The sequence below is a fragment of the Papaver somniferum genome, chromosome 1, assembly GCF_003573695.1.
Source record: "Papaver somniferum cultivar HN1 chromosome 1, ASM357369v1, whole genome shotgun sequence".
NCBI lineage: Eukaryota > Viridiplantae > Streptophyta > Magnoliopsida > Ranunculales > Papaveraceae > Papaver > Papaver somniferum.
The window spans coordinates 109010415-109038153 of NC_039358.1; the positions used below are offsets into that span (position 1 = coordinate 109010415).

General features: G+C 35.7%; 2 protein-coding genes across 6 annotated transcripts; both read right to left on the reverse strand.

Annotated features, from left to right (window-relative positions):
• Positions 1-629: 629 nt before the first annotated feature.
• On the reverse strand, positions 630-4411 carry LOC113296026. Of its 4 annotated transcripts, none has more exons than XM_026544380.1 (7): positions 3786-4410; positions 3296-3501; positions 2989-3165; positions 2744-2899; positions 2032-2308; positions 1537-1785; positions 630-1159 (listed from the first exon to the last, which is right to left on the reverse strand). In XM_026544380.1, the coding sequence occupies exons 1-6, from the start codon at positions 4141-4143 to the stop codon at positions 1556-1558; spliced, it is 1404 nt and encodes a 467-aa protein (XP_026400165.1). In that variant the 5' UTR covers positions 4144-4410; the 3' UTR covers positions 630-1159; positions 1537-1555. The 4 variants fall into 4 exon arrangements, with proteins under 4 accessions (XP_026400165.1, XP_026400159.1, XP_026400170.1 ...); XM_026544374.1 differs by having other exon boundaries at positions 630-1120; positions 3786-4409; XM_026544385.1 differs by lacking the exon at positions 630-1159 and having other exon boundaries at positions 1334-1785; positions 3882-4411.
• A 298-nt stretch (positions 4412-4709) lies between these two features.
• LOC113296048 (probable E3 ubiquitin-protein ligase ARI2) lies at positions 4710-8048 on the reverse strand. 2 transcript variants are annotated; one of them, XM_026544387.1, is made up of 7 exons: positions 7816-8048; positions 7351-7383; positions 6925-7204; positions 6271-6751; positions 5581-6117; positions 5307-5470; positions 4710-5197 (listed from the first exon to the last, which is right to left on the reverse strand). In XM_026544387.1, exons 1-7 carry the CDS (start codon positions 7981-7983, stop codon positions 5007-5009), a joined length of 1854 nt encoding a protein of 617 aa, XP_026400172.1. In that variant the 5' UTR covers positions 7984-8048; the 3' UTR covers positions 4710-5006. The 2 variants fall into 2 exon arrangements, with proteins under 2 accessions (XP_026400172.1, XP_026400179.1); XM_026544394.1 differs by having other exon boundaries at positions 6925-7251; positions 7816-7902.
• Positions 8049-27739: the final 19691 nt, after the last annotated feature.

Below are 27739 nucleotides of genomic sequence, written 5' to 3' on the forward strand. Positions count from 1 at the left end.
GTACTCAAATCACATCATTTTACGTAGGTTGTCGTAAAAAAAGTGGGCCAAAATGGTGATTACAGGTTCGTAAAACATTTTTGAGATTGTCGTATGTTGTTGTTTTGACCATACGAATGTACTAATCACAGGCATCCACAGGCAAACCATAACCTAGAATCCTTCAGGACTATGCCCTCATATGTTTCGTGCATCAAATTGATAGTTGAATTTAGGGTTTACCCGACAAAACTCTCCAATAATCCTCATGCCCAAGTGTTGTGGCATCCTGTAGCGGCGTTGAAAATCTTGATCAGAGTAGACATTTCTATTAAGAAAATAATCACGTATCATTTGTTCGTGACCTTCCTCTCAAAATCTCCATGTATATCTTTTGAACAATAAAGCTTCTGGTTCTGGATCTCGTGGAACTTGCCCGGTGTACAATTGTAGCATGGTGTTGGTTCTGGGTTTCTCATAGTCTGAATCTGCATCCATTTGATCCAGCTGCTGCATAAACGCTTCTTGTTGTTGGAAAAATGTTTCCGCCAACAATTGAGTTTCTTCATTTTCCATATCAGGATCCATAATGAATGAAACGAATGAAAAGAAGAGAGATTCTTTTGTGAAGAGAATGAAATGCAGTTGAGTGTGTTTAAAATCAATGGATTAAGTATGTTTATATAGGTGTAAAACGAAATATAGCCCTGTATAGTACGCTGGGCTCAATCTACATTGATTAACCTTCCTCCCACTGAACAAAACTCAGTTTGCCCATCCACCTGGCACCACAAACAACTTTATTTGTAGAATCCCATAGGAGTTGCTCTTAATAAGGGGTATAATAAAGGTAGAATCATTCGTGGAAGAATCAGACATAAAACAGCTTAACTTCAAAGAAAATGACATTTAGACAAAAGAATGACATCCCCACGCACCCTCGCACAAATCCAATTTTGTCTTGCAGTACTTGGCAGTGTCCGTCTATCTACTATCAGCCACCATAGATTCATCAACAAGGGATATGTATCATGTTTGGCTTAGTCCTTGTGATGACGGTGCCCTCACCAAAAACATACCCACCAGCAGCAACCGTGGCCAATCGTATTCCAGAACCAAGCATCTTCATAGGTTACCTCCACTAAACAAACAATCGATATCACCATCACACGGCACACATCTTGGTGATGGTGAGACAACGAATATTATAGGGGGTGTAATGGAGATCCTAAAGCCTACTATAAAACACTTAGAAAGCATGTCATGCCATACTATGAAACAGTTAAAAACAACAAGCTTGATGGTAGAGATATATCATAACAGTCAAGCCTGTTTGTTTCATATTAAGCAGAAATGAATAATGAATGACAAATCGTTACATGTTAGATATGTGTATGTTATCGTTATTCACATGAGTATTTTCTCTTCTCAGCAATTACACAGAGAAATCAAGAAAAATAAATTCAAAATTTGAGATGCAGTGAATACAATAATGACCTACAAAGTAACAATAATTAGACCTAAATGACTTACAAGACCCAAGGTGGAAAGATATACCTGGGGGAACCGAAGAATCTCAATTAATCAGAGGTTTAGCTTTTTGCTTATGACCCATACTATTCACAAGATCTTTGCGGACACAAACAGGGAACATGTTGATATTCTTCATGTTTAGTTTCCTGACCACATAAGGAAAGCTGAGCTGATCTCGTGAAGTGAAGCGGACCACTTCGTTGAACCAGAGGCACATGAACAGGTTTGTCAATGGAGTGAGCTCCCTCACAATGACAGAAGCCTCAGATAGAGCTGCGCAGACCAACATTATCATTAGCTAGAAACTTAAGCAAGACCTAGCTGTTATTATTAACCTTTAAAGATTCAGACGTGGACATATTTTTCTATCTACAGATAAAACGTGAGATATAATTCCTTCAATAAAAGGTTGTATTCCAGTATTTTATGATTTTATCCATTCTGCAACAAAAATGATTTTCTAAAACAATAAAACCCCAAATGCAGAACAACAAAAGATGGTGATAACTTCAAGCATACCTTTTTTGCCATTAAATCTCTTTTCATCGGGGAAACCATCCCGACGGTACTGCTCTAACTGAATCTCAACTTCTTCTGGGGTTGCCTTGTTTTTCTTAACTACAGCTTTTCCCTCATCATAGACACTACTACGAGCCCCGTGCTCTGAAATTGCCAACATAGAAGTCCGACGCCAAAGAAGCGCTTCTAGCACACCTAATGGATCCCTTCGAAATTGAGATTTGGAGTCTACCCAAATAGAGTACCTTGCTTGAGGGAACAGTCGGTGCGTCAACATCTGATTACAGTAGAAAACATTAAGAAACATCCGCCATCACAGATTAAAGCTTAGAACCAGGACAAACATTTGTGTCAACAGAAGTTTGAGAAGTGACCAAAATCCAGAACAAATTTAAGAAAACCAAGGACTTGACTATGATTTGTTTCAGTCCTCGACAACCTATCCCATTGTTAAGAAAAGTGAAGAGCCTGGATATGAACGTTAACATGAAGAACTAAGGAAGGTTAAGATGCTAAAACTGAACAACGTCATAACAACTTTCTTACGAAAACTGTAGCTCTAATGTTGTTGGATTCAGCCCAACAGTGTCAACTCTTGCATGTCATTCTATTATTCAACAATCATACCGACTCCATGATAGAAATTACAATGATGTTGAGACACTAAAGAAACGTATTAACAGCAATACTTTAGGTGCATATTCTTTGTTACCTTGGGGATTTTACCATTCAGCCGTTGGTCTGTGAAAGGAAGGTCCTTAACAACAACAATTCGCCATTTCTCAATCATATTGTCCTCGCCAATTTTCTTCCCGCCTGCTTCCTGAGTTGCAACGGTTATCTCATCCCAAAATGCCACATAACAAACCTACAATAATGTGAATTACACAGAAGCAATAAGCCGGAGTTCATATAAATTTGCCAACCAATAGTATAAACTTGAAAATTCAAGTTTACCTTCTTCAGGGATGGCTCCGACATTCCAATAGGCTGGTAAATGTCATCTCCACCACCAAATGTACAAGTAGACACAACAACTTTGCATGTTTGCATGTAAGCCTTGTCCTCATCAGATATTCTATATCCCCCATTTTCGTTGTAAAAACCACAATGCACCTCAGCAGTTTCACTCACCTGAAACGTTCATTATTCACAGTGAACAAATTGAATAACTTGAGCACACATATCGAGGTCAGCACCCTGCATCCTTAAGATCAGAGTACAATGAAACCCACTCACAAGAAATGATATAGACTATACGTACCTTAAAACTTTGTTCTCTCTCATAAAGAGTTTGATTTCCCGTGAATAAGTTATATCTTGTTGCATCTGTATTCCTCTGAAACACTGTTGTATTGCCTGCATCTGGATCAGATTTGTAAATCACTTTTTTAACCTGAGAACTGGCATGTCCATGAACAGGTATATCAAGATGCTCAAGTGCTTCTGGAGGTAGAAGCTCCAAACAAGCTGATTCAATAAAATAAAAATAGTATCAAACACTGAACTGCTGAGACATACCCAAGTAAACACTACTAGCATTATACATGACAACGCCAATGTCATAATGTAAAGGGAGAGACTGAATTAGATATTTAGAGACACAATTTGAAAGTGTAGGATGCGATCTTAAAGATGTTAAGATCCTCATCTAAGTGTGTTGCAGGTGTTTTGAATGAAAACCTAATTTACAAATTGAAATCAAAACGATGGCATAATAGAATTAAACTGTAATGGAATTGGGAATGACTTACGTCGACGAGTGCCATTAATCTTTCTAGTAACAGGAGTAAGATTATCCAAATTATGCTTAGCTTCAACAACAACAACAACAGGATCTGTTTTCTCACCAGCAGTTTTCGAATCATGAATAGGTTTTGTTGTACCAATCATTCTAGAGGCTTCAAATAAGAGTAATCCAATCGCAGGTATAATTAACAAAAACAACCACCATCTCAATAAATTCTTAATCATTCTTCGAAGAAAATCATTATTCTTCCCACCCCGAAACCCAAATTTCTTTCGTTTCCTTCGAACCCTAGCTCTTTTTTTCCCATTGATATCGTCAGATTCGTCATCAGATATATTGATTGAAACGCTATTGTTGTACATTGAAGACAACAGAATGGGTGCAAAGATAACTCAGATTTGTGAAATTGAGAAATTTAGGGTTTTTGAAGGTTGATTGAGTGAATGAATTTGGAGGGAGATTTTGTTGACGAAGAATCGAACCGCCAAATCTTTCTGAAAGTATTAAACCGATTTCATCCCCCTTTGAGAAATCCTACTCCAGTCCCATAATATTGTACTGCTACTTCCTGAGTGTGGATCTGGTTTCCTTTTGTTGGCTCGGTACCGCATGAATCCTTGGCTGATTGGCTCGCTTTGCCGACTACTGCTGGTTTTCTTTTTCTTTTTACTGCTCGTTTTTTGAAGAGTTTTTTTTACGTTTGTCGGTGGCTCATGTTACTGTTTTCAGATTACCTCAATCAGTTAAAAGCCGTACTAGCAGGTATGCTAGAACCAAATCAGTAAGAATGGACCTTATTAGTCCTTACTGCTGCTAAGCACGACCTCACGCTTGTTAACTTCTGTGGTGTGAGCAGCCAAGGACCCGATTATCTCCTGATACGAGATGTCTATGTCGTTTGGCAAGAATAAGCAATTACAAAATAGTATCTCAATCAGAATTCAGAAAGTGTTACTGAAGTCTTTAGATAAGAGACATAAAATATGTTCAGTTTTTGTCTGTCCAAGATGTAGTAACGTGTAACTGAAAGAAAAAAGAAACCAAAAAGATAGATAAGTAGAACCCTCCGAACTCCCTTATTCTTTCTTAATCTTGGATTCTTTCAAAAACTTCAGTCTACTGGAAATATCAGGATATTGTTGTCTATGGAGTATAAGATAGGAACTGGCTCAATTTCCTTGTTAACTTAAAATTAGAACTGTACATTTTTTCTGCTGTTGGGTTGTTACTTTTTTTCCTTGCCTAGTATGCATGTTGAGACTGAAGAAGGAATCTTTAGAAGTTTCTTTAGAAGTCGTTTACTAGAAATCCGCTTTCTCCCTAAAGCCGCAGGCGCAGAGGGAGGTTGTCGCTGATTATTTTGAACTTCCACACGTCGTCTCTCCAATTCATTATCTGCTCTTTCTTTTAAACTATCTGTAACAAGGTAAAAGAAAGATGCAAGTATTCGGCAGAATAATAGTTTGATGTTTTGCAATTCAGCAAGAGAAATTGTACATGGTTAAGGGAGAAGGATTTCAAGTACCTGAATCACCTATAGTGATGTTCAAGGGTGGAGCGCTATCAGTAGTTACAGAATCCCATAGAGAAAGTTCTACAGCACGTTCAACACCATTAGAGTTGTAGGGAGCAATATTGTGGATCTCCATTTTCAAGGAGCCCAGAAAGTCGCTCTCAATCAACTGATGCCTGCACCAACATCAATCCACATAAGACCCACAGGAGCGGCAATTTCTACAGCTCGTCGTGACTTCCAGGTTACAATATCAAGATATATATAATAACAGAAAAAGACTCACATTTGCTTGCACTGTGCATCAATAAGCTCTGAGAACTTTATTACATTCATCCTAATAAAGATGAGTTTCTCTGTGGAGTACCATTGAAATTGCTCCTGTATAAGGTTTGAAAGAATGTCTACATTTCCTTGGAGCCTCCGCTGCTGAACTTCCAATTGGTTTTGTTTCTGTGCCTTCTCGGCATTTGTCATCTCATCCTTGAAGAGGCTATCACCAAACATGTAATATGCAAAGGGATATGAATAGGCAAGAAATCGCCTTGATAATAGGAGCATGCGGAGACCATTTATTGCCCAACTAAAATCTTGGCGTGTTGATGCATTTCTTTCCAAAATCAGTACCTTCATCTGTAATGCTTCCCCAAGTTTCACCTCGAGCGTGTAAGATCTTTTCTGAGCCATGTAATGGTCGTAGTGATGCATGTACCGACTTAGGTCCTTCATCACATGAGGTGCAATCTTTTCTTTTCCTGCACATTTATGGCCGTCAATATTGTACCAAGTATGAGCAAACCCCGTAGCTTCGCCACACAGCCAGCTGTCAGAAGAAGATCACAAGTATACAGCATTATGATTAATACATCTCAAGTATACAACATTACATTAAACCTTTTAAATGTTAAGTTTAGGAAGACAACAGAAGCCACACACGGAGTTGAACAAGGGAAAGCAGGGAGGATATTACTCTCACCAAAATGTCTGTCCACAAATACACCGCATTAGATCGCACCCACCATCTCTTGCAATAGCTCGGTGGCACTTGGGGCAAGGCATTGCGTTCGAAGATATCCAGCTAATTGTCTTTGACTCATCCTGACACTTCTGGGTCCAGAGCTTCCACATAAGACATGAGCAAGGCGAGTGCACTTCCATTGAGCAACGGAAACAGAACTGTAGCCCGCACAGACATTCCACCTCACAATATTCATCTGCTCCAACACGTATTGCATTTCCACAGTGGGGAACACTGGGGCACCACTTAACCCTTTTATTATCTTCGATATATGATTCCAAAAGGAACTTGTCAAAGCGCTCTGCCAGATCTAAATTTTTTGCACGGACTAGATTTCTGATAATTGCCTCATCACATATAGTATCACACCCGTGAGCCATGCACCTAATGCGCCTACTTTGCCCTTCAGTTATCTTTATTGTAAAATGCTGCGTCCAACCTGCAGAATCCTTGATTATGGAAACAGAGATGTGCGGAGTTTGCTGACTAAAAGAAAATGTCCAGATAGAGTTTCCCATAAAGGTGATCAATTCATTGCAAAAACAAATGTGCAGAAGAGTTCTTATTGTGCTACCAAGTACCATGGTTGATAGAGAGTTAAAGAGTGCTTACATTTATTGCAAAAGCTATGGCCGCAATCCATCATTGTAACCTCATTGATAGAGCAGTCCTCCATGCAAATATTGCATGTCACTGTAGGTGAAGACACCAAGCTGCTAATATTTCTACTTCCAACAACGAAAATACCTGCTTCAGAAAACAACTTATTCTTTCCTTTATCTACAAGGGTATTTAATAACTTATCAATGTCCCAACAGTGATGAATAAGTAAAGTCCGTGCGTGATGTTCGTTCAAAATCAGAAAATCCATTACCCTTCTCAATTCTTCCCTCTGCAAAGATTTACCCCAACAATTCTTTCATCCTCAATGCAGTACAGCTTAAATTATACATTTCAATCTAATTAAGAAAACAATTGAACGTCGAAAGAAACACATATCTAAGCATAAGTGACTTTGATGATGTTTTAATTGCGTACCTGTGCCGCCAAAAGATTGTTCTTTGTGATTGCCTACATAAACGAAGATTTCAAAAAAAAAAAAAATCATTGTTATAGCAAAACTATCCTTAACCAGAACATTATGTTAAAATTTTACGTATCATCGTCTATATAGTAGGCACAGATTTTCCTTAACACTATAAAAATACCCTAATAAATGAAATTCCCTAAAGGAAGGTTTAGGTTTCAGATCAATAAACTGATCAGCATGTTAGGCACATTATGAATTGTTAAAATTTTTGAATTTCCACTTTCTGTCAGCAATTGCTTTTACTAGTCACACACACTAAACATGATAATTCTAGGGTTTCACTCTTGTCAAAAAAAAAAATCAAATCTCTAGCAAATTAAATTCAACAAACAATTGTCTCATCGCACACCAACTAATGAAAAACTGAAAGGAAATAGGAATAGCTAATGCGGATAAAATTTTCAGCAACATACCTTACAATAAGGAGCAGCAGTTTGAAATGATATGAGAGAATCATGATACACTTCTTCTAGGTCGCTACTGATTTCCGACTCTAGAGCAACAGCAGTAGAAGAAGAACGCACAGAATTTTCTTCACTACCGCTGCTGCTGCCCATGTTCATCTCCTGTATCTTTACCATTTCCTAGTTGCACTATATAATGAATCAAAAAGATTGCCAAAACGAAGAAAAACTCATCAGTCTAATAATTTCTGAAAACAAGAAAAACAGAGAGTTTAGGTCCTATTGATGGATATAAAAGAAGACTAAAGAAACAAAAGCAAAGAGGTAAAAAAGTAAAACTAACATACCAAAAATGGCTTCAAAATAAAATAAATTTAATGGCAATCAGTATCAGTCAGTAATGCGAAGGGATGAAAAGTAAGTGGAGCCCACATATCTAATTTTGCTCAACAGTTTTCCCTAATTATATTCGATAAATAATCCTTATCTAGAGGCATTTCTGTAGGATCATCCAAAGAGTTTTTAAAATCTAGTTTTACTGTGGACTGACTGAGATTCAGTAAAATAGTATATCCAAGAGTTAATTAGTGTTTGGGTCGTAAGTTTTGGTATGTCTTTGAGTTTGGGTCGTAAGTTTGTCAGTTTTAGAGTTTGGGTCGTTGACCCCGTTAGTCAACGAAGTCACCTGATCAAACTGTTAGTATAACTGACGTCCGTCAACTTCTGTCAATCAATTAGGGTATATAAAGAAAAGAAAATGTTACAGCAACATCAGTTCACTCTCGATAGAAATTAGGGTAGGCCGCGGCTAGAGGAAGAAATAGATCCAAATCATATAACCTGTTCAAATTAAGTAAATCGAGTTTCATTTGATTGTTGTTGCCATTTGGTGATTAATATGAAGGAAAAAGAACGGAACAAGTAAGTGATTAATTCTTTAGCTCAAATAAAATTAGGGTAATTGATTTTCTTTTCCAATTTTTGTTTGATTGTTACTGTTTTTCTGATTGTATCTATAAATTAATGATATGGGTTGCTATATTTGTTTATTTTGAAGTGATATGGCAGTGAAATTATGGATGACCAGTTTATAGTGCTAGGGTAATGTGTCCTGTGAAGAAAAATTGGATTTTTCCAACTTTTTCTTTTTTTCTTTTCTGTAGCTTTCCGTAACTTTATGTATGTGTTTGTTTGTCTGCTTTTAGAAAAGAGAAAAGATTCTTTTGAAATATGATGTTTTGGTTATTATAATTGTTGAACAGTGTGTTATAGGACCACTTGTGTTTCACTGGACATATTAAAGGAATCTATTGCATTTTTTGTGTGGATTATTGTACTCATTTTTCTATTAAATAGTAGTTGCAGATGGTGGTTGTCTGTGTTGAATGATGTGATTAATTGTATGTGTACAGGTTGGCCAAGGATAAGGATAATCAGGTAAATTCAACACTTTATGCCGAGATATCTTCAGGGGAGGAGAAGGTCGATGAACTAGTTAACTATAAAAAAGGAAAACAGGTTGTGGTGGATAGCTCAGGAGATGATGATAGAAGCATTGAGTTGGATGAGTTTGAAGCTCTTGATGAAGAACAACAAGAGTACGAAGCATTGAGTCTGCAAGAGCACACTAATTATGTTGTAGATGATGCAGTTGCAACATACTATGAAGGTATAAGTTCTGATGATGAAGATTATGTTCCTAGCAGCAAGGACCTTATCTTAGAAGTATGTAATGAAGAGGATGAATACCATACAGGAACTGATAGTGATGAGTTTGATGATATGACAACTGATCCTGAAGATGGTGATGAGATAATTATAAATAGTGATGTGGATGAGGAATTTTGTAAAGGAGATGATTATGACCATTCTGAATTTGTGTTAAGTACTGAAAATCTCTATAAGAATGAAGATGTTGATGATGATGATTTGTATGTTACGAAAGTTCCACCTGATTTGTTATATGTTGGTATGGAATGGGCTAACAGTGAGGAGTGCAGGGTGTATTTGAGAGATTTAGCAATAAAGAAACATTTCTGCATTAAAAAGATTATGAGCAACAGTGAGAGACAAGAATGGAAGTGTAGCGCTGAAGTTTGTCGTTGGAGAGTTAATTGTAGTTATACCAATAGGAAGGCCTCATTTCGAATTAAATCTGGACATTTGAAGCACTCTTGTAAGCCCTTAGGTAAGATTTTTTTTTTCCATTTCCTTCGCATTTCTATACCAATTTCGTTTGGATTAGTTGATATCGTATGTGGTTGTTGCCTTTTAATAATTTTGTTTGTAGGTTTGGAAAATCCCATGGCTAATGCACGATGGGTTTCTTGGAGGATAATTGGGTACATGAAGGACCAGATTAAATGCAAGCCTTCTACCATTATGAATAGAATGAAGAGGAAGCATGGAGTGACCATATCTTATTGGACTGCTTGGCATGATAGGCACATGTGCTTAGAGAGGATATTTGGTTCATACGAAAAGAGCTATAGGTATGCCATTTTTATTTATGCAAGTATAGAAGTTAGAAGATAATAATGAAATTGATAAGGCTGACCATTTTGTGCATGTTGCAGGCAAGTCCCCGAACTTTGCAGGCAGATTCTTTTAGAAAATCCGGGGAGTGTAGCTAAATGGAGTAAAGACATTGTCCACAACCAATTTGAAGGGTTATTTGTGATGTACAAGGCTAGTCTAGATGGTTTCCTAAATGGCTGCAGAGCTATAATAGGTTTAGATGGTACATTTTTGAAAGGTAAATATGGAGGAGTGGTGTTAGCAGCTGTGGGGTTGGACAATGCAAATGGAATTTTTCCTATTGCTATATACATATGCAGAAATGAATGCATAGAAACATGGAACAAGTTCTTGGGAATCCTTGCACCATATGTGACAAGACATGATAAACCCCTTACATTCATTTCAGACCAGCAAAAAGGTGTAATTGATGGTGTTGCTAGACAGTTTGCACAGTCCAGACACTACCACAGGTTCTGTTTTAGGCATTTATACAAGAATTTCAAAAAGAAGTTCCCTGGGTCACACTTAGAGACATTGGTCTGGAGAGCAGCAAAGAGTTACAATAAAATTGACTATAAACATTGGATGAATGAAGTGGCAAAGTACAATCCAGACGCTGTGACATGGTTAGAGAAACATCCTCTTGAAGAATGGACTAGGTGGAAGTTTGATCACACTTCTTGTTGTGAGCATGTAAGCAACAATTTTAGCGAGTCCTTTAATAATTGGATTATCAAGTTTAGGCACTTGCCTATTTGTAGGTTTGTGATGGAGTATGAGAAGTTATTGATGGAGACATTGTATTTGAGGCGGCAATTAGCAAAAAATTGGTCTCAAACAGGGTTGATGGAAAGGGAAGAGGGTATACTTTCTAGACACAGAGACAATGTGAGATTTTTTAATTGTTATCCTTCAACAGAGAATGTATGGTTAGTGGAGAATGACAGAGAATGACTTGGAAAGTTAATTTGCTTAGGCGTGAATGCAACTGTGGAGCATGGCAGGTTGGTGGTGTTCCATGTGTTCATGCCATGAACATCATGATGGATAGAAGATTGGATGAATATAGGTAATGCTGAGAGTTACTTATGGATATACATTTACATTCTCTTGTACTTAATTTTTTGTGTAGGTTATCTACTTAATCATTGGGTGTTTCTGTTGACAGCTACGTGGATCCATGCCATTTAGTCACCAAATACGTAACGTCTTATGCTGGGCATATCAGTCCTATAGAAAATCCAGTGACATGGCTTGAGGTTGAGGTAACTTAGCATCTTCTAATTGTTATTTATGCATTTTCTAAATGTTCCTTATGCAATTATTAGCATCTTCAACTTTTTGTTCAATTTTTTGTAGGATATTTATAAGGTTAATCCTCCAAGGGTGGTAAGGCCAGCTGGTAGGCCAAGAACTCTAAGAAGAAAAGATAGGAATGAAGTTTATGGTTATACAAGAAACCAAAAGAAATGTGGAGTATGCAAGCTATATGGACACAATAGGGTTGGTTGCAAAGGAGCTCCTGATGGTGATCCATCCACTATAGGTATAATTTTGTTCTCTTTAAATGTTTGTTCTTTATATTGAAATCATAGTCTGTGAAATAATGAAGATATCCTCGTACAGGTGTGAATATAATATATGGTCCACATCAGAGAAGGCCTCGTAACGATGATGAAGCTAACATTTCTACAGAAGTTGGTTCTTCTAGACCACAAAGGAAAACTGCTGGAGTAAGGACCACAGGCTTTGGTATCAACACCATTAGCAGTACTAATGGAGGATTTATTAGAGGTGGAATTCCACCTATTGCAGTTTTTAGAGGCAAGGGAGGAAGAGCTGGTGCACGTGGAGCTGTTAGAGGCAGAGGAGGCGGTGCTATTGGAGTTATTAGAGGCAGAGGAGGTAGAACTGGAGGTGTTGGAGGCAGAGGTACTAATGCTGGAGGTAGAGGTACTAGTGTTGGAGGCATAGGTACTAGTGCAACTGCAGCTATTGGGACTCAGTCCTCCCAAACTTCCACAATAACCCAGCAAACTCCAAGAGGAAGAGAAACTGGAATTGGTAGAGCTGGTAATGCCAGAATGAGGGGTGGAAATACTGGACTGCCAAGTTATCCCGTGGAGAACATGACTAGGAGGAATGCTTCTTTGATGTAAATGACTCAAGACCAACCACCTGCAAAGAGAGGAAAGCAATCAAAGAAAAACAGTGTCGTGCAATGGTATTAGGTAAGCTTCTTTTATAGTATAGCTTAATTGTAAACAAGTATCTTCAGTACTTTTAACTTTCTTTCTTTTGGATGCAAAACTGATCTTGGAAGCAAAACTGAAGTTGTGGCATGTTGAATTTAAGTGAAATACAATTGGGTATTTTTTGTTAAACTAAACCTGTTTTTGTTAAGCAAAACTCGACAGTTCTACTTGTTTTTTTTTGGGCTATAATTGATTGAAACGAATATTGAATCTGTTTGTGTTCCTTATGAAGGCCTATAATGGTCAGAGTGCAACTGTAGGGTTGGAGAAGATGTCGTCCACACATCTCAGTGTAATTTGGACGATGGATTCGTTTAGTGGTAGCACGTGATTTTTAAATTTGCACGTGTGTGAAACATTTAACCGAGTGGCAAACTGCGTAAATAAGTTACTAACTGAAGTTAACTTTAACTAACAGTTTGACCAGGTGACTTCGCTGACTAACGGGGTCAACGACCCAAACTCTAAAACGGACAAACTTACGACCCAAACTCAAAGACATACCAAAACTTACGACCCAGACACTAATTAACTCTATATCCAACTATCCTTAAAAAAATTTACTGCCTCTTGCATAGGATCTGAGCTTTGAAGAATAATATAAATAGGGCATTTTTCTAGTTGGATGGTGAAATTGTTAAGGGATGATCGATTTTCACCGCGATTAACCTGTCAAAAAGAAATTTGAATTTGTAATTTGCATAGTGGAACTATAATTTTTTGAAAAGGACGGAAAACTAATGAGAAAAAGAGATAAAGGTCAATAATATTTATGAGTTCTACTTGTTATTATCGTAATCATATGTAACCACTATTTTAAGCCTTAACTTATGGCTTAAGAGTTTTGGCCTATGACCCGCATTACCTAACAAACCCTTGTGGTATTATGTAATATTAGCACTTACGGACCCGAACTCTTTTTCTTTTTTTCACGTATCATTCCAATTTCATCGTATGTCCGGGGAGTTTTGGACAACTTTTCTACTCAAAAATCTTCACTCGTATTGAGATCTTTTTCTGGTTATTGTTGTGTCTTGTTAGACATATTTTCGTTTATTAAAACTAGTTCGTGTTTTAGAGAATTAAAAGGTATCCAATAAAATCTCAAAATCAATCAATTCGCGAAATGACCAAATTAGTTCGTGTATGCGAGTTAATTGGAGAATAATTAATTAAGTCTCATTTACAAGTTCCAAATTCGTGAATTGAGCAAATCGGTTTGTGAACATAAAAACTAACTTGACGACTCCTTATGAACTTAATACACAATTGTGATATGCCGGACAACAAATTGTCCTCAACCTATTACGCTATAAATTCTATACTGCTTAAATTTAAGATTCCAATTTTACGAAGTAAGAGCTTGTACTCGAGATTTCTTCTTTGGAATGTTCATCATAATACTAAAGACATACGACATGTCTCGTAGATAGAATGGTATATAATACGAGTAAATAGGATAATCAGTCGTCACATATCTTTGTTGATGAAGTTTCCGTAGATATCTACGTTGTCCTTCCATCTGCAATCTTCAAGGATGATCAGTGAATTCTGATACTCAATTACCATGCTTTGTTCCAAGTCTGAAACTGATCTTAGTGGACCATAAATCAAGATGTGGTTTTGATCAACTAAATCCACAACAAGCTTTACAAACCAAAACTTGTGAGTTTGACCGAGCGATGCTCTAACAGGATTATACAAGGTGTGTCTGCATAGGTTAATATCGAAAAGATTGTGGTGTACTTGGTATCGTCGTCATTTCAAAATGTGAATATTTTACAATTTCTAGGTTAAAATTCAAATTTTCTAGATTGGGTCATAAGTTTGATTCTGCTAACTCAACTAATTCTGTTATAAGTAGTGATTCTTACCTATATAAGTGTATGGCTATTATCTGGATGATCTAGAAAACCATCTGTTCTCTTATCTTTTGGGAAATTAAGCTTAGTAGTATGCATACTATTGAGAGAATAAAGTTCAGAAATCAGTTCTCTCCTATTATTCTCATAAGTAATCAAAAATTTCAAATCAACGGTTGGATGCCACTTGATAAAGAATATGTAAAAATTAATGTGGATGCATTTTTTTTTATTGCTTATACACGTGAAGGAAGCATTGGTATGATTACTTGTAATTTTAGAGGGCCATGTCTTGGGTTCAAAGGAAGATAAATTGATGGTGGAATAAATAAGTAAACTGGTGCTGAAAGAATGAAGTGCAGCTATGGAGGATGCAGTTGCTTGGGAAAAAGGATGGAAAATGGAAATGTATTTCATGAAACAGATAATGATTCAGTAATAAATTCAGTCAATGATGTTGAATCCAGTGTTCATTGCTCAAATTAGAGTTTTATTTGAACATTAGGAATCAAGTTTTAGATAGTATTTTTAGGTATTCCAAATATATTAATGGACTAGATAATAGTGTAGCTCATAAATTATCCAAAAAAAAAAAAAAATCTAGGAGGATAAGATTGGTTTTGAGTATTTTAATAATTTTCCACCTGATGTAGAAGAATGGTTGGAAAAGGATTAATATGTGTTTTTGTTTGTTTTTTTTTTTAGAAAATAAAAATTTTATTAAGAGAAGAACTTGCAGTGTTTGTGAGAGAAAATCAAACAAGACTTTCCGTAACTCATTCTACAATGCTTAGCCGTTGTATCATCAAAAGAGTTAAAATCTCTAATTTTCTCAGTTCACGAACAAGTTGATTCTAAGAGATTCATGGACACTTTTTGTATTTGAGTACACGAACTGATTTGGACAGTTCACGAACTTATCAAAACAAAAGGTTCTTGAACTCCGACGGGACAAAATGCTCACGAATTATTTTGGTCTTGAGAGTTATCATATTCTAATTTATGCTTGAAGGTTCACGAACAACTTAACCATTGTTTTTGGGTTAACCACTTGGTGCACAGTGCTTATTTCGACTAACATGCAGTTGCACATTCTTCTTTGTGATTCAAGGTAAACTTCTAATATGCTTTCATGATCAATTTATAAGGAGAAGTTAAGCTTGCATGATAACAAAGTAATTCGTAAAGATGGAAACAAGTTCACAAACACAGTTTTGTTTGTAATCTACCTAACCTTGTTAATATATATACATATATATATATATATATATAGAGAGAGAGAGAGAGAGCACTCTCTGCATACTAGAATCTCAATCTTGGCACTTCCGTGTCGTAGTTGCGGCTAGAGTTATCTTTTAAAGATTTAGGTTTCTTTGTGATACTGTATTAGGTTACGTCTTTAAAAGTATTCACTAAGGGGTCCGTGATGCCCGGTCATATTATCTTTTAATTGATAATTCTTGTTATTCAGATCTTGTACTTATTGATTGTTGTAGTTCTCGAACTATGGATCAGGAAAAAGATAGATAGAAATCACAATGTACTCTTGGTCTCAGACTTTATGATTCCACAAGATATATATATATATATATATATATATATATATATATATATATATATATATATAAACTCTTCTTTGATTTGTTTAGATTATTTTTATGTGGTAGAATCGATCAGGCATCTCCGCAACCTTTTGAAGAGAGCAAGTTATCCTGATTGTTGAGGTTTGCTTGATATATTTTTTACCTTAAAGATCCCTCATAAGCAAACATATTTACATTACCTTGATTGAATTTCTTTCTGAAGAAATTAATAGGCTCTCTATTAGAGGCAGATTAGTTTAAATACTTCACTTAGGTTGAAGCAACTCATAGAGTTGTAAATGATGCCACCTAAGGGAATCAAGTGTGTAGGGTCGACTCGGTCTCAACTACATTCATGTCTGAAGTCTGATAGTAGACTAGTGTCATTAGTGGATTAATACAATGGGGTGTTCAAGATTGAACTATGTCCCGGGGGTTTTCTGCATATTGCAGTTTTCCTCGTTAAGAAAATTTTTGTTGTCTTGTGTTATTTCTTTTCCACATTATATTGTTTTTTTTATAATAGAAAGCGACCTAAATAGTTTTTAAGCTCAAACTGTACAGAACCTACAAGATTTATTCTAGTGAATTCGTATTTTGGAATATAGATTGCAAAACTAGTTCTGGAATTCGGTTCTCATACAGTTCGGGTACATACTAGGTTGAATCTTGGGTATTGATTTTTGAGATCGTCCAAGTAAACTTATTTACAAATCAGGTACATGATATTTACTATAGATTTATACTTACTAATTGTAACAAGTTTGTCCATATAGGTTTCCGAACGAAAAAGTTGGTGGTGTACTTGGTATCCTCTCCTTTTCAAATTTTATCAAAAAATAATGACCAATAATTATTTCAACAAGGTGTTCTTCATAATATTTAAAGTTCATATTGAACTAACCATGGATCTTACCAAGATGTTGTTAACGAACAAGTATATATAATTACTTTAATTATAAGTATGGCAATAATAATGTGAAATATCACACAACGCACAAGATTTTGACATGGAAAATTGCATGACGGAAAAACCTCGAGACCTAGTCCAGTTTCGAATACTCTCGAAATTAAGCCGCTACATGAATTGACTATTGCAAGTTCGTATATAGTTGAGTCCATATAAACACTCTTTCATTATTCAGTTCCTTAAAAATACATGCACTTACAACCAATATATCATACGCACGTGAACACCAAGACAGAATCCACTATCTTGAGTTGATTCACTAATGTGAAGACATCTGCTCTCAACTCCCTTGGATCATGACGGGAAATAGCGAATGTCTAAGTCCATTCCAGTAACCAACTCATCTAACGATCACCCAAATAAATCTTTAAATTTAATTAGTGATAAAGCTGAGTGAAGGATCTTCTGTTTATATCTATAAACTCATTTTGTCTAAAGATCAAACCCAAAACAATGAGTATCGAAATAATCAGATCTACCCGCGAGCAAATTAATGCAACTAGATAGTTCGTTCTGTCTTCTACAAGTCTTAAGTTTCTCAAGATAAAGTGCTTGTGGATCCCAGAGAATCAAGTTTGTAAGAAGTAAAAAAGATTAGAACCAAAAAAAAGTGTTCAAGTCTTCAGTTTTCAATTATCAATCTTCGAAGTAACTTCTCTAAGCAACTTGATTATATTATTGATCATATACACAGAACAGAGTCTGTTAGCGTTAGTTGATAAACGCTTTTATCCCGCACATACAAAAACACTTAGATCTTTGACATTCAAATCTTCAAACAAACTTGAATGGCCTTGTATCATAAGAGAAGGACCATAAAATAAACAAGTTTGATTTGTAGGATATAATTATACCATCAATTCATAACAAGTAATAAACAATGAAAACTAAATAACAATCTAGTTTCTACCAACGGTAAGTTTAGAGGCTTCTCAATTCAAAAAAAAAAAAGACTTGAAATGAAAGGCATTGCAAAATGTTTCACATAATTAGATTACTCCTATCTCTTTCAAGTTGGCTTTCCTACATGATCGCTGTTGTAGGCGTCAAATATTTTACACTTTCTTACTATTCAAAATATATTATGAAGCAAGGGCAAGAAAGGATCGTTCCCACAGAGAGGTCTAGGTTGTCGTCTGTTTCGATTTCTTATATAAACAAAGGGGGAATTTTTCTGATTTTATGTAAAGGAAATTAAACTAAAAGCAAACAAAGAAAAGCAAGCACGCAAATATGTGAAGATATTGGTTAAGGATTTCATCTTCAATCACAAACATGTTTTCAACACAATAACTATAATTGAATTTTAATCTCAACTTTTATCAAAGGCCCTAGGATACCTTGATCGCAAGAATATCCCGCAAATCTCCTCTTATCATCAACAAACACATTAAAATATGCGAATATGAATTCTATCTAAGAGAACAACCTAACGTGTAAAAGCACTAATCAAGTTTAATTCCCAAGATGCACTAAGTTCTATGAAATCAGACCAATCAAAGCAATCGAACGTGTAAAAGCACTAATCTGATTTAACAAAGGTTATGGTTCACATATGATTACAAGGATGCAACACTACAATCTATAACCATATTTATGCTACTTGTAATCAGGAATTTATAACTTTTGCGTATAACAAATCCTTATCTAGCAATAGAGATGAAAACAAACTCAACCGATTCGCGACTCGATCAAACAAGCATTCAAATCATGTAACAAGATAAATAGTGAATCATAGTCGATAATATGGAGACAAAACTAATTTATCATATCAAAAAGCATATTATGTGAAATCCAATTATTCCATAACCAATAATTGTATTTAGTTACTCATATCACAAAGAAGATGAATAATGGTGGTTTCCCCCTAAAAGGGTAAACCCTAGGTTTTTGATGTAGAACTTGTGATATGAGATTTGATGATATCATTCTACATGACCTAATACCTTTTTATAGGTTTACATTGCTTGGCCATCAAGTATTTAGTTGGATTTAGGAAACCGACCCAAAAATATGACCTAACGACTCCAAACGTGCCCTTAGGCCTTCCAAAGTGCAAATACACGTTTCCTACTACCTAAGTTTGCGAACCCAGTCCGCAAACTTCAAATTCCAGCAGAAATTTTCGGAATTAAGTCTGCGAACCCGGTATGCGAACCTAGTTCGCGGACTTCACTGTCTTCGGTATTTGATAAAAACTGTTTTGGTCACAACTTCTTCATCCGAACTCGGAATGACCTCATTCTTTTTGGATTCTTTTTATATTTCAATTATATTCAAGATGGTGATGAGAAATCCTTAATTTGAATGAGTTAAGATCAGTCTTTGACCCGTCTCTTGATTTTGAGCGTTTTGCTCCTTTTTCGTCGCACTTTTTCCACTTTCTACTTGGGCACTTGGATTCTTGGAATACTTCTCTTCGTAGCTCGTTTCAGCACTTTATAGATCCTTTTTGGATGATTCACCAAATAGATACAAATAAGAGAAAACCAAAGTAATAATACGAAAATATGCAAGAATAATAGCTAAAGCAAGTATGGAATGGACACTAAAATCATATGAATTATGCACTTATCAATTTCCCCCACACTTAGCTTTTTCTAGCTCGAGAAAACTAAGATAAACCAATCCTAAATACAACAACTCCATCTCGTCGAGAATACGGTTATTCTTAGCAAGAATAACAGGCCTTTAAACCCCTAGGTGTCCCTAATGGACGAGTTATAGTCTCATGAGGTCTTACAAGAGGTATACCCACAAAACCTACTCCAATTTCTCGCCTTGGAATAACCACTAAGGATAGACACAAAGCAAAAAGCCAAAAAATTATCTTGCATATGTTCTTTAGCTATAAACATCCCACATACATTCCAATCATCACACATAAGAAATTACTTAGATGTGACATTCAACCTGATTGCAAAATTCTACTAAGATAGTCATCGTACTTGTTGCAACGTTTATCACAACACTCGCATACTGAAATCACATGGATAGATATGAAAATGGAAATGAAAAAGTGAAGTGTACAAATGTTGACTTAAGTGAAAGATGTGACCCACAATACTTGTATGAATGTCATCAAAGGATATATATTTATAGCGCACTAGTTAAGAGAATCACCCATTTAACTCGACCACATGATTAGATACTCTAAGCGCATGTTCCTTTTCAGCAAGTATGTGATAGTTGCCTTGGATCCTGCACTCCACGCTTGCTTAGGCGACGGAGACAGGGACAACGTTTCACACATACTGCTATCCAAGTGTCAAGAACCTCATCAATAGTCTTTTTTTTAACTTGCCATATAATGATGATATGGTTTTTGTTTCATCGACTACATGATTATCCGCGATTCCGGACCTATCATTTATTAGTGTCGATAAATGAAGAGGAGCCTTATTTATATATAATTTTCTTTTCTTTTTCTTTTTTTTTTCTCTATTTTTTTTGGCTCACTCTTTAATCTTTAAGAGTGTAAGACAATTGTCTTATGAGGCTTCTAAATAACTCAACCAATGATTACCTTGCTACAACATCCACGGTAGTATCAGGATCCCACCAAATCACTTTAGAGAAACATATAACTGCAAAAATAAAAAGAAAGTGATTCAGTAATGATTAATTGCGAGGATGAATCTTTCAAACGACTACCATATATTAGTTTCACAATCAATTATGAACATATAAGGATTTAAATAAATGGAACTTAATCTATAGCCGTAAGAACTGTTTCAACCTTAAAAAGGTGTAGAGTGTCATCCTAAATAGCTCATAATTAACTCCAAAAGATGAAGTCTCAAGAATGCAAGAAATCAAAGAGTATGATTTATTTTATTTTATTTTATTTTATGCAATCCAAACATGCTTAACTACTCCCCCACACTTAAACTCAACATTGTTCTCAATGTTCAAAACCGAAAATTCTGATTTCTGACATAACAGCCCTGAAAAACAAACTCAAAAACTGTACAAATGGGTAGGGAAATAGGAAAAACATCCTAAACTAAAGTTGTTCACCTACGAATTTTTTACAACGTGTCAAAAGGGTACAGTTTTTTGATAAATGGTGTGACTTTTATGGCCTCCGTACTGACTGACATGCAATCTGAAAAAGTTCTGAAAAAATACCAAAACTCAAATGTCCCGGCCTATCGCTCCAACTTAACAGACTCCGAATTCAGATTTTCTTTTTGGAAACGAAAGTTGAGTCTTTCCTATTTAATATTTGGGGTCAACCACTCAAATCGGACTTCGTATGAAGTCTCGAGAGCTAATTTGGTAACAAGTACACAGTCAGACTTTTTCTGACGAAAATAGTTTCGTCAAAACTTTCATTATAGAAATAGGACTTTGTAAAGTGTAAGATGGGAATTCAAAATATGATATGCAAAACTAAGAAAACTAAAGACAAAAGGGATAGGGATACAAAACCGATGGGTTGCCTCCCACTTAGCGCTTGGTTTAAAGTCGTTAGCCCGACTTGCACGACGAATTCCCCATACATCAATAATCTGAAAAGTTGGTAATCCTTCCAAATAACAATCTGCAATTCAAATAACAACTTCACAAAATAATTAGAACAAATTATAAATATAGAAGCTATCACTTTATTGAAGTTTCCCCCACACTTAGTCCGTTTTACACTCGGAAGTGGATAGAGAACATAGAATTCGGGAATTTCAATGGTTTCTTCTTTGCAAACTTGCATAGTATGAGAATCAAATGTTTCTAATGACGGAAATCGAGAAACAAAGTCATTCTACAATATTCTCGAAGCACATACATTCAAACCAATAAGAGGTAAAGGAGAAGAAACAATATGCAAAGGGTTAGACAAACCTTACACAATCTCTTGTATCACATAATCCTCTTCATCCTTGAAAAATGCAAGTGAACTACTCACCTCTTTTATATCATGGTCCTCTATCAAACCTTGCAACCATTCTTCGTCCGTTTCTACCTTAACTAAAGTCTCAGCATTAACATCATCATTACAATCCTTTGCAAGCTCAATTGGGTCTTCCACAATATTGGTCAAAACGGTCTCATTCTCAACACACTCCTCTTTGTTGTTCGGCACATACTCTTTTTCGGATCCAAATCTCGCTATAAGGAACTTTTTTAGAACATTCAAAAATGCATCATCCTCAAGCTCCACCCTTTGAATAGGCTCTTGATCATTATTAAGATCAATGCTTGAGTAATCTACACAAGTGTCGATGTATTCCTCTTCGTCTTCGTCCTGATCCCAAAAAGACTCCATTATACACTCCTTGTGGTTGTCACCATGAGTTGCTTCAAGCAATGTATCATAATCACTGTCACTTTCATAGTTAACATAAGGTTGGTCCTCGCTGAATTTAGTGTTTGTAATCTCAAACTCATCCTTTTGAATAGGTGAATGATCATTATTAAGATCAATAGTTGAGTTAACTACACAATTATCAACGAAAGTCCCCAAGGATTGGCCTTTTTCAACATTAGCATCAATCAAATATTCATCACAAACTATATGCACATTAGAATTATCCATATCTTCCTTGTATTCATCAATCCCTTGTCTTAAGTGGGAAACACCTTTATGAAGCTCTTGGAGTGATCCATCCAAATTCTGAATATAATGTTCCATATGTTTGTAAAGCTCATTCGACAAGGAAAAAAGTAGAATCACTTACTTCAGTATTATTAGGCCAATTATCTTCCCTTCGAATGGGTGAATGATCATAACTACGATCAGAAATTGGGCCAAACATACTGTGAGCATATGCGGTTGATGAAACTGGTTCCATGCTTGGTTGTCTACAAACTGACTCCATGTTGTCCATAAATTGTTGCATTTCATCTACCAAACTGGAAGAAATATTAATAGGAGCAAAAGTATCATCCCCTCTTTGTGGTTGCTCACTTACATACCCACCGTAAGAAGGTTGGAATGTATGAGAATAACTAAAAGGGTACGTGGAGTATTGATCATAACCAAAGGATTGGTTTTGATTTTACTCCCCGTAAGGGTGATAGTTGTCATGTTGTTGAAGTTGAAATCCGTATTGATTGCTCCAATATGCTCCGTCCATAGAAATTGATACCTGAAACGAGATTCTCAAAACTCGGTTAAGAACCAAAAAATATGAAAAAAACTAAAACAAAAATTAGAAACCAAAAACAAATAACAACCTGCTGCCTCCTCGGCAGCGGCGCCAAAATTTGATCGCTGTCGTAGGCGTCAAATATAATTATACTTTATTATTACTCAAAATATATTATGAAGCAAGGGCAAGAAAGGATCTTTCCCACAGAGAGTTCTAGGTTGTCGTCTGTTTCGATTTCTTATATAAACAAAGGGGAAATTTTCTGATTTTATGTAAAGGAAATTAAACTAAAAGCAAACAAAGCAAAGCAAGCACGCAAATATGTGAAGATATTGGTTAAGGATTTCATCTTCAATCACAAACATGTTTTCAACACAATAACTATAATTGAATTTTAATCTCAAATTTTATCAAAGGCCCTAGCATATCTTGATCGCAAGAATATCCCGCAAATCTCCTCTTATCATCAACAAACACATTAAAAGATGCGAATATGAATTCTATCTAAGAGAACAACCTAAATTGTAAAAGCACTAATCAAGTTTAATTCCCAAGATGCACTAAGTTCTATGAAATCAGGCCAATCAAAGCAATCAAACGTGTAAAAGCACTAATCTGATTTAACAAAGGTTATGGTTCACATATGATTACAAGGATGCATCACTACAATCTATAACCATATTTATGCTACTTGTAATCAGGGATTTATAACTTTTGCGTATAACAAATCCTAATCTAGCAATAGAGATGAAAACAAACTCAACCGATTCGCGACTCGATCAAACAAGCATTCAAATCATGTAACAAGATAAATAGTGAATCATAATCGATAATATGGAGACAAAACTAATTATCATATCAAAAAGCATATTATGTGAAATCCAATTATTCCATAACCAATAATTGTATTTAGTTACTCATATCACAAAGAAGATGAATAATGGTGGTTTCCCCCTAAAAGGGTAAACCCTAGATTTTTGATGTAGAACTTGTGATATGAGATTTGATGATATCATTCTACATGACCTAATACCTTTTTATAGGTTTACATTGCTTGGCCATCAAGTATTTAGTTGGGTTTAGGAAACCGACCCAAAAATATGACCTAACGACTCCAAACGTGCCCTTAGGCCTTCCAAAGTGCAAATACACGTTTCCTACTACCTAAGTTTGCGAACCCAGTCCGCAAACTTCAAATTCCAGCAGAAATTTTCGGAATTAATTCTGCGAACCCGGTATGCGAATCCAGTTCGCGGACTTCACTGTCCTCGGTATTTGATAAAAACTGTTTTGGTCACAACTTCTTCATCCGAACTCGGAATGACCTAATTCTTTTTGGATTCTTTTTATATTTCAATTATCTTCAAGATGATGATGAGAAATCCTTAATTTGAATGAGTTAAGATCAGTATTTGGCCCGTCTCTTGATTTTGAGCGTGTTGCTCCTTTTTCGTCGCACTTTTTCCACTTCTCTTCGACTTGGGCACTTGGATTCTTGGAATACTTCTCTTCGTAGCTCGTTTCATCACTTTATAGATCTTTTTTGGATGATTCACCAAATAGAGACAAATAAGAGAAAACCAAAGTAATAATACGAAAATATGCAAGAATAATAGCTAAAGCAAGTATGGAATGGACACTAAAATCGTATGAATTATGCACTTATCAAATTCTCCCACACTTAGCTTTTTCTAGTCCTCGAGAAAACTAAGATAAAATAATCCTAAATACAACAACTCCATCTCGTCGAGAATACGGTTATTCTTAGCAAGAATAACAGGCCTTTAAACCCCTAGGTGTCCCTAATGGACGAGTTATAGTCTCGTGAGGTCTTACAAGAGGTATACCCACAAAACCTACTCCAATTTCTCGCCTTGGAATAACCACTAAGGATAGACACAAATCAAAAAGCCAAAAAATTAGCTTGCATATGTTCTTTAGCTATAAACATCCCACATACATTCTAATCATCACACATAAGCAATTACTTAGATGTGACATTCAACCTGATTGCAAAATTCTACTAATATAGTCATCGTACTTGTTGCAACGTTTATCACAACACTCGCATACTGAAATCACATGGATAGATATGAAAATGGAAATGAAAAAGTGAAGTGTGCAAATGTTGACTTAAGTGAAAGATGTGACCCACAATACTTGTATGAATGTCATCAAAGGATATATATTTATAGCGCACTAGTTGAGAGAATCACCCATTTAACTCGACCACATGATTAGATACTCTAAGCACATGTTCCTTTTCAGCAAGTATGTGATAGTTGCCTTGGATCCTGCACTCCACGCTTGCTTAGGCGACGGAGACAGGGACAACGTTTCACACATACTGCTATCCATGTGTCAAGAACCTCATCAATAGTCTTTTTTTTAACTTGCCATATAATGATGATATGGTTTTTGTTTCATCGACTACATGATTATCCGCGATTCCGGACCTATCATTTTTAGTGTCGATAAATGAAGAGGAGCCTTATTTATATATAATTTTCTTTTCTTTTTCTTTTTTTTTTCTCTATTTTTTTTTTTGGCTCCCTCTTTAATCTTTAAGAGTGTAAGACAATTGTCTTATGAGGCTTATAAATAACTCAACCAATGATTACCTTGCTACAACATCCACGGTAGTATCAAGATCCCACCAAGTCACTTTAGAGAAACATATAACTGCAAAAATAAAAAGAAAGTGATTCAGTAATGATTAATTGCGAGGATTAATCTTTCAAACGACTACCATAGATTAGTTTCACAATCAATTATGAACATATAAGGATTGAAATAAATGGAACTTAATCTATAGCCGTAAGAACTGTTTCAACCTTAAAAAGGTGTAGAGTGTCATCCTAAATAGCTCATAATTAACTCCAAAAGATGAAGTCTCAAGAATGCAATAAATCAAAGAGTATGATTTATTTTATTTTATTTTATGCAAGCCAAACATGCTTAACTACTCCCCCACACTTAAACTCAACATTGTTCTCAATGTTCAAAACCGAAAATTCTGATTTCTGACATAACAGCCCTGAAAAACAAACTCAAAAACTGTACAAATGGGTAGGGAAATAGGAAAAACATCCTAAACGAAAGTTGTTCACCTCCGAATTTTCTACAACGTGTCAAAAGGGTACAGTTTTTTGATAAATGGTGTAACTTTTATGGCCTCCGTACTGACTGACATGCAATCTAAAAAAGTTCTGAAAAAATACCAAAACTCAAATGTCCCGGCCTATCGCTCCAACATAACAGACTCCGAATTCATATTTTCTTTTTGTAAACGAAAGTTGAATCTGTCCTATTTAATATTTGGGGTCAACCACTCAAATCGGACTTCGTATGAAGTCTCGACAGCTATTTTGGTCACAAGTACGCAGTCAGACTTTTTCTGACGAAAATAGTTTCGTCAAAACTTTCATTATAGAAATAGGACTTTGTAAAGTGTAAGATGGGAATTCAAGATATGATATGCAAAACTAAGAAATCTAAAAACAAAAGGGATAGGGATACAAAACCGATGGGTTGCCTCCCACTTAGCGCTTGGTTTAAAGTCGTTAGCCCGACTTGCACGACGAATTCCCCATACACCAATAATCTGAAAAGTTGGTAATCCTTCCAAATAACAATCTGCAATTCAAATAACAACTTCACAAAATAATTAGAACAAATTATAAATATAGAATCTATCACTTTATTGAAGTTTCCCCCACACTTAGTCCGTTTTACACTCGGAAGTGGATAGAGAACATAGAATTCGGGAATTTCAATGGTTTCTTCTTTGCAAACTTGCATAGTATGAGAATCAAATGTTTCTAATGACGGAAATCGAGAAACAAAGTCATTCTACAATATTCTCGAAGCACATACATTCAAACCAATAAGAGGTAAAGGAGAAGAAACAATATGCAAAGGGTTAGACAAACCTTACACAATCTCTTGTATCACATAATCCTCTTCATCCTTGAAAAATTCAAGTGAACTACTCACCTCTTTTATATCATGGTCCTCTATCAAACCTTGCAACCATTCTTCGTCCGTTTCTACCTTAACTAAAGTCTCAGCATTAACATCATCATTACAATCCTTTGCAAGCTCAATTGGGTCTTCCACAATATTGGTCAAAACGGTCTCATTCTCAACACACTCCTCTTTGTTGTTCGGCACATACTCTTTTTCGGATCCAAATCTCGCTATAAGGAACTTTTTTAGAACATTCAAAAATGCATCATCCTCAAGCTCCATCCTTTGAATAGGATCTTGATCATTATTAAGATCAATGCTTAAGTAATCTACACAAGTGTCGATATATTCCTCTTCGTCTTCGTCCTGATCCCAAAAAGACTCCATTGTACACTCCTTGTGGTTGTCACCATGAGTTGTTTCAAGCAATGTATCATAATCACTGTCACTTTCATAGTTAACATAAGGTTGGTCCTCGCTGAATTTAGTGTTTGTAATCTCAAACTCATCCTTTTGAATAGGTGAATAATCATTATTAAGATCAATAGTTGAGTTAACTACACAATTATCAACGAAAGTCCCCAAGGATTGGCCTTTTTCAACATTAGCATCAATCAAATATTCATCACAAACTATATGCACATTAGAATTATCCATATCTTCCTTGTATTCATCAATCCCT

Coding starts and splice junctions, on each gene's coding strand:
- LOC113296026 (XM_026544380.1), bottom strand. CDS start 4,143: ATGTACAACAATAGCGTTTCAATCAATATATCTGATGACGAATCTGAC. Junction 3,166..3,295: donor AGAGAGAACAAAGTTTTAAG/GTACGTATAGTC, acceptor TGAACGTTTCAG/GTGAGTGAAACTGCTGAGGT. Junction 1,786..2,031: donor GAGATTTAATGGCAAAAAAG/GTATGCTTGAAG, acceptor TGGTCTGCGCAG/CTCTATCTGAGGCTTCTGTC.
- LOC113296048 (XM_026544387.1), bottom strand. CDS start 7,983: ATGGTAAAGATACAGGAGATGAACATGGGCAGCAGCAGCGGTAGTGAA. Junction 7,384..7,815: donor CTGCTGCTCCTTATTGTAAG/GTATGTTGCTGA, acceptor TCGTTTATGTAG/GCAATCACAAAGAACAATCT. Junction 5,198..5,306: donor CATCACTATAGGTGATTCAG/GTACTTGAAATC, acceptor ACCTTGTTACAG/ATAGTTTAAAAGAAAGAGCA.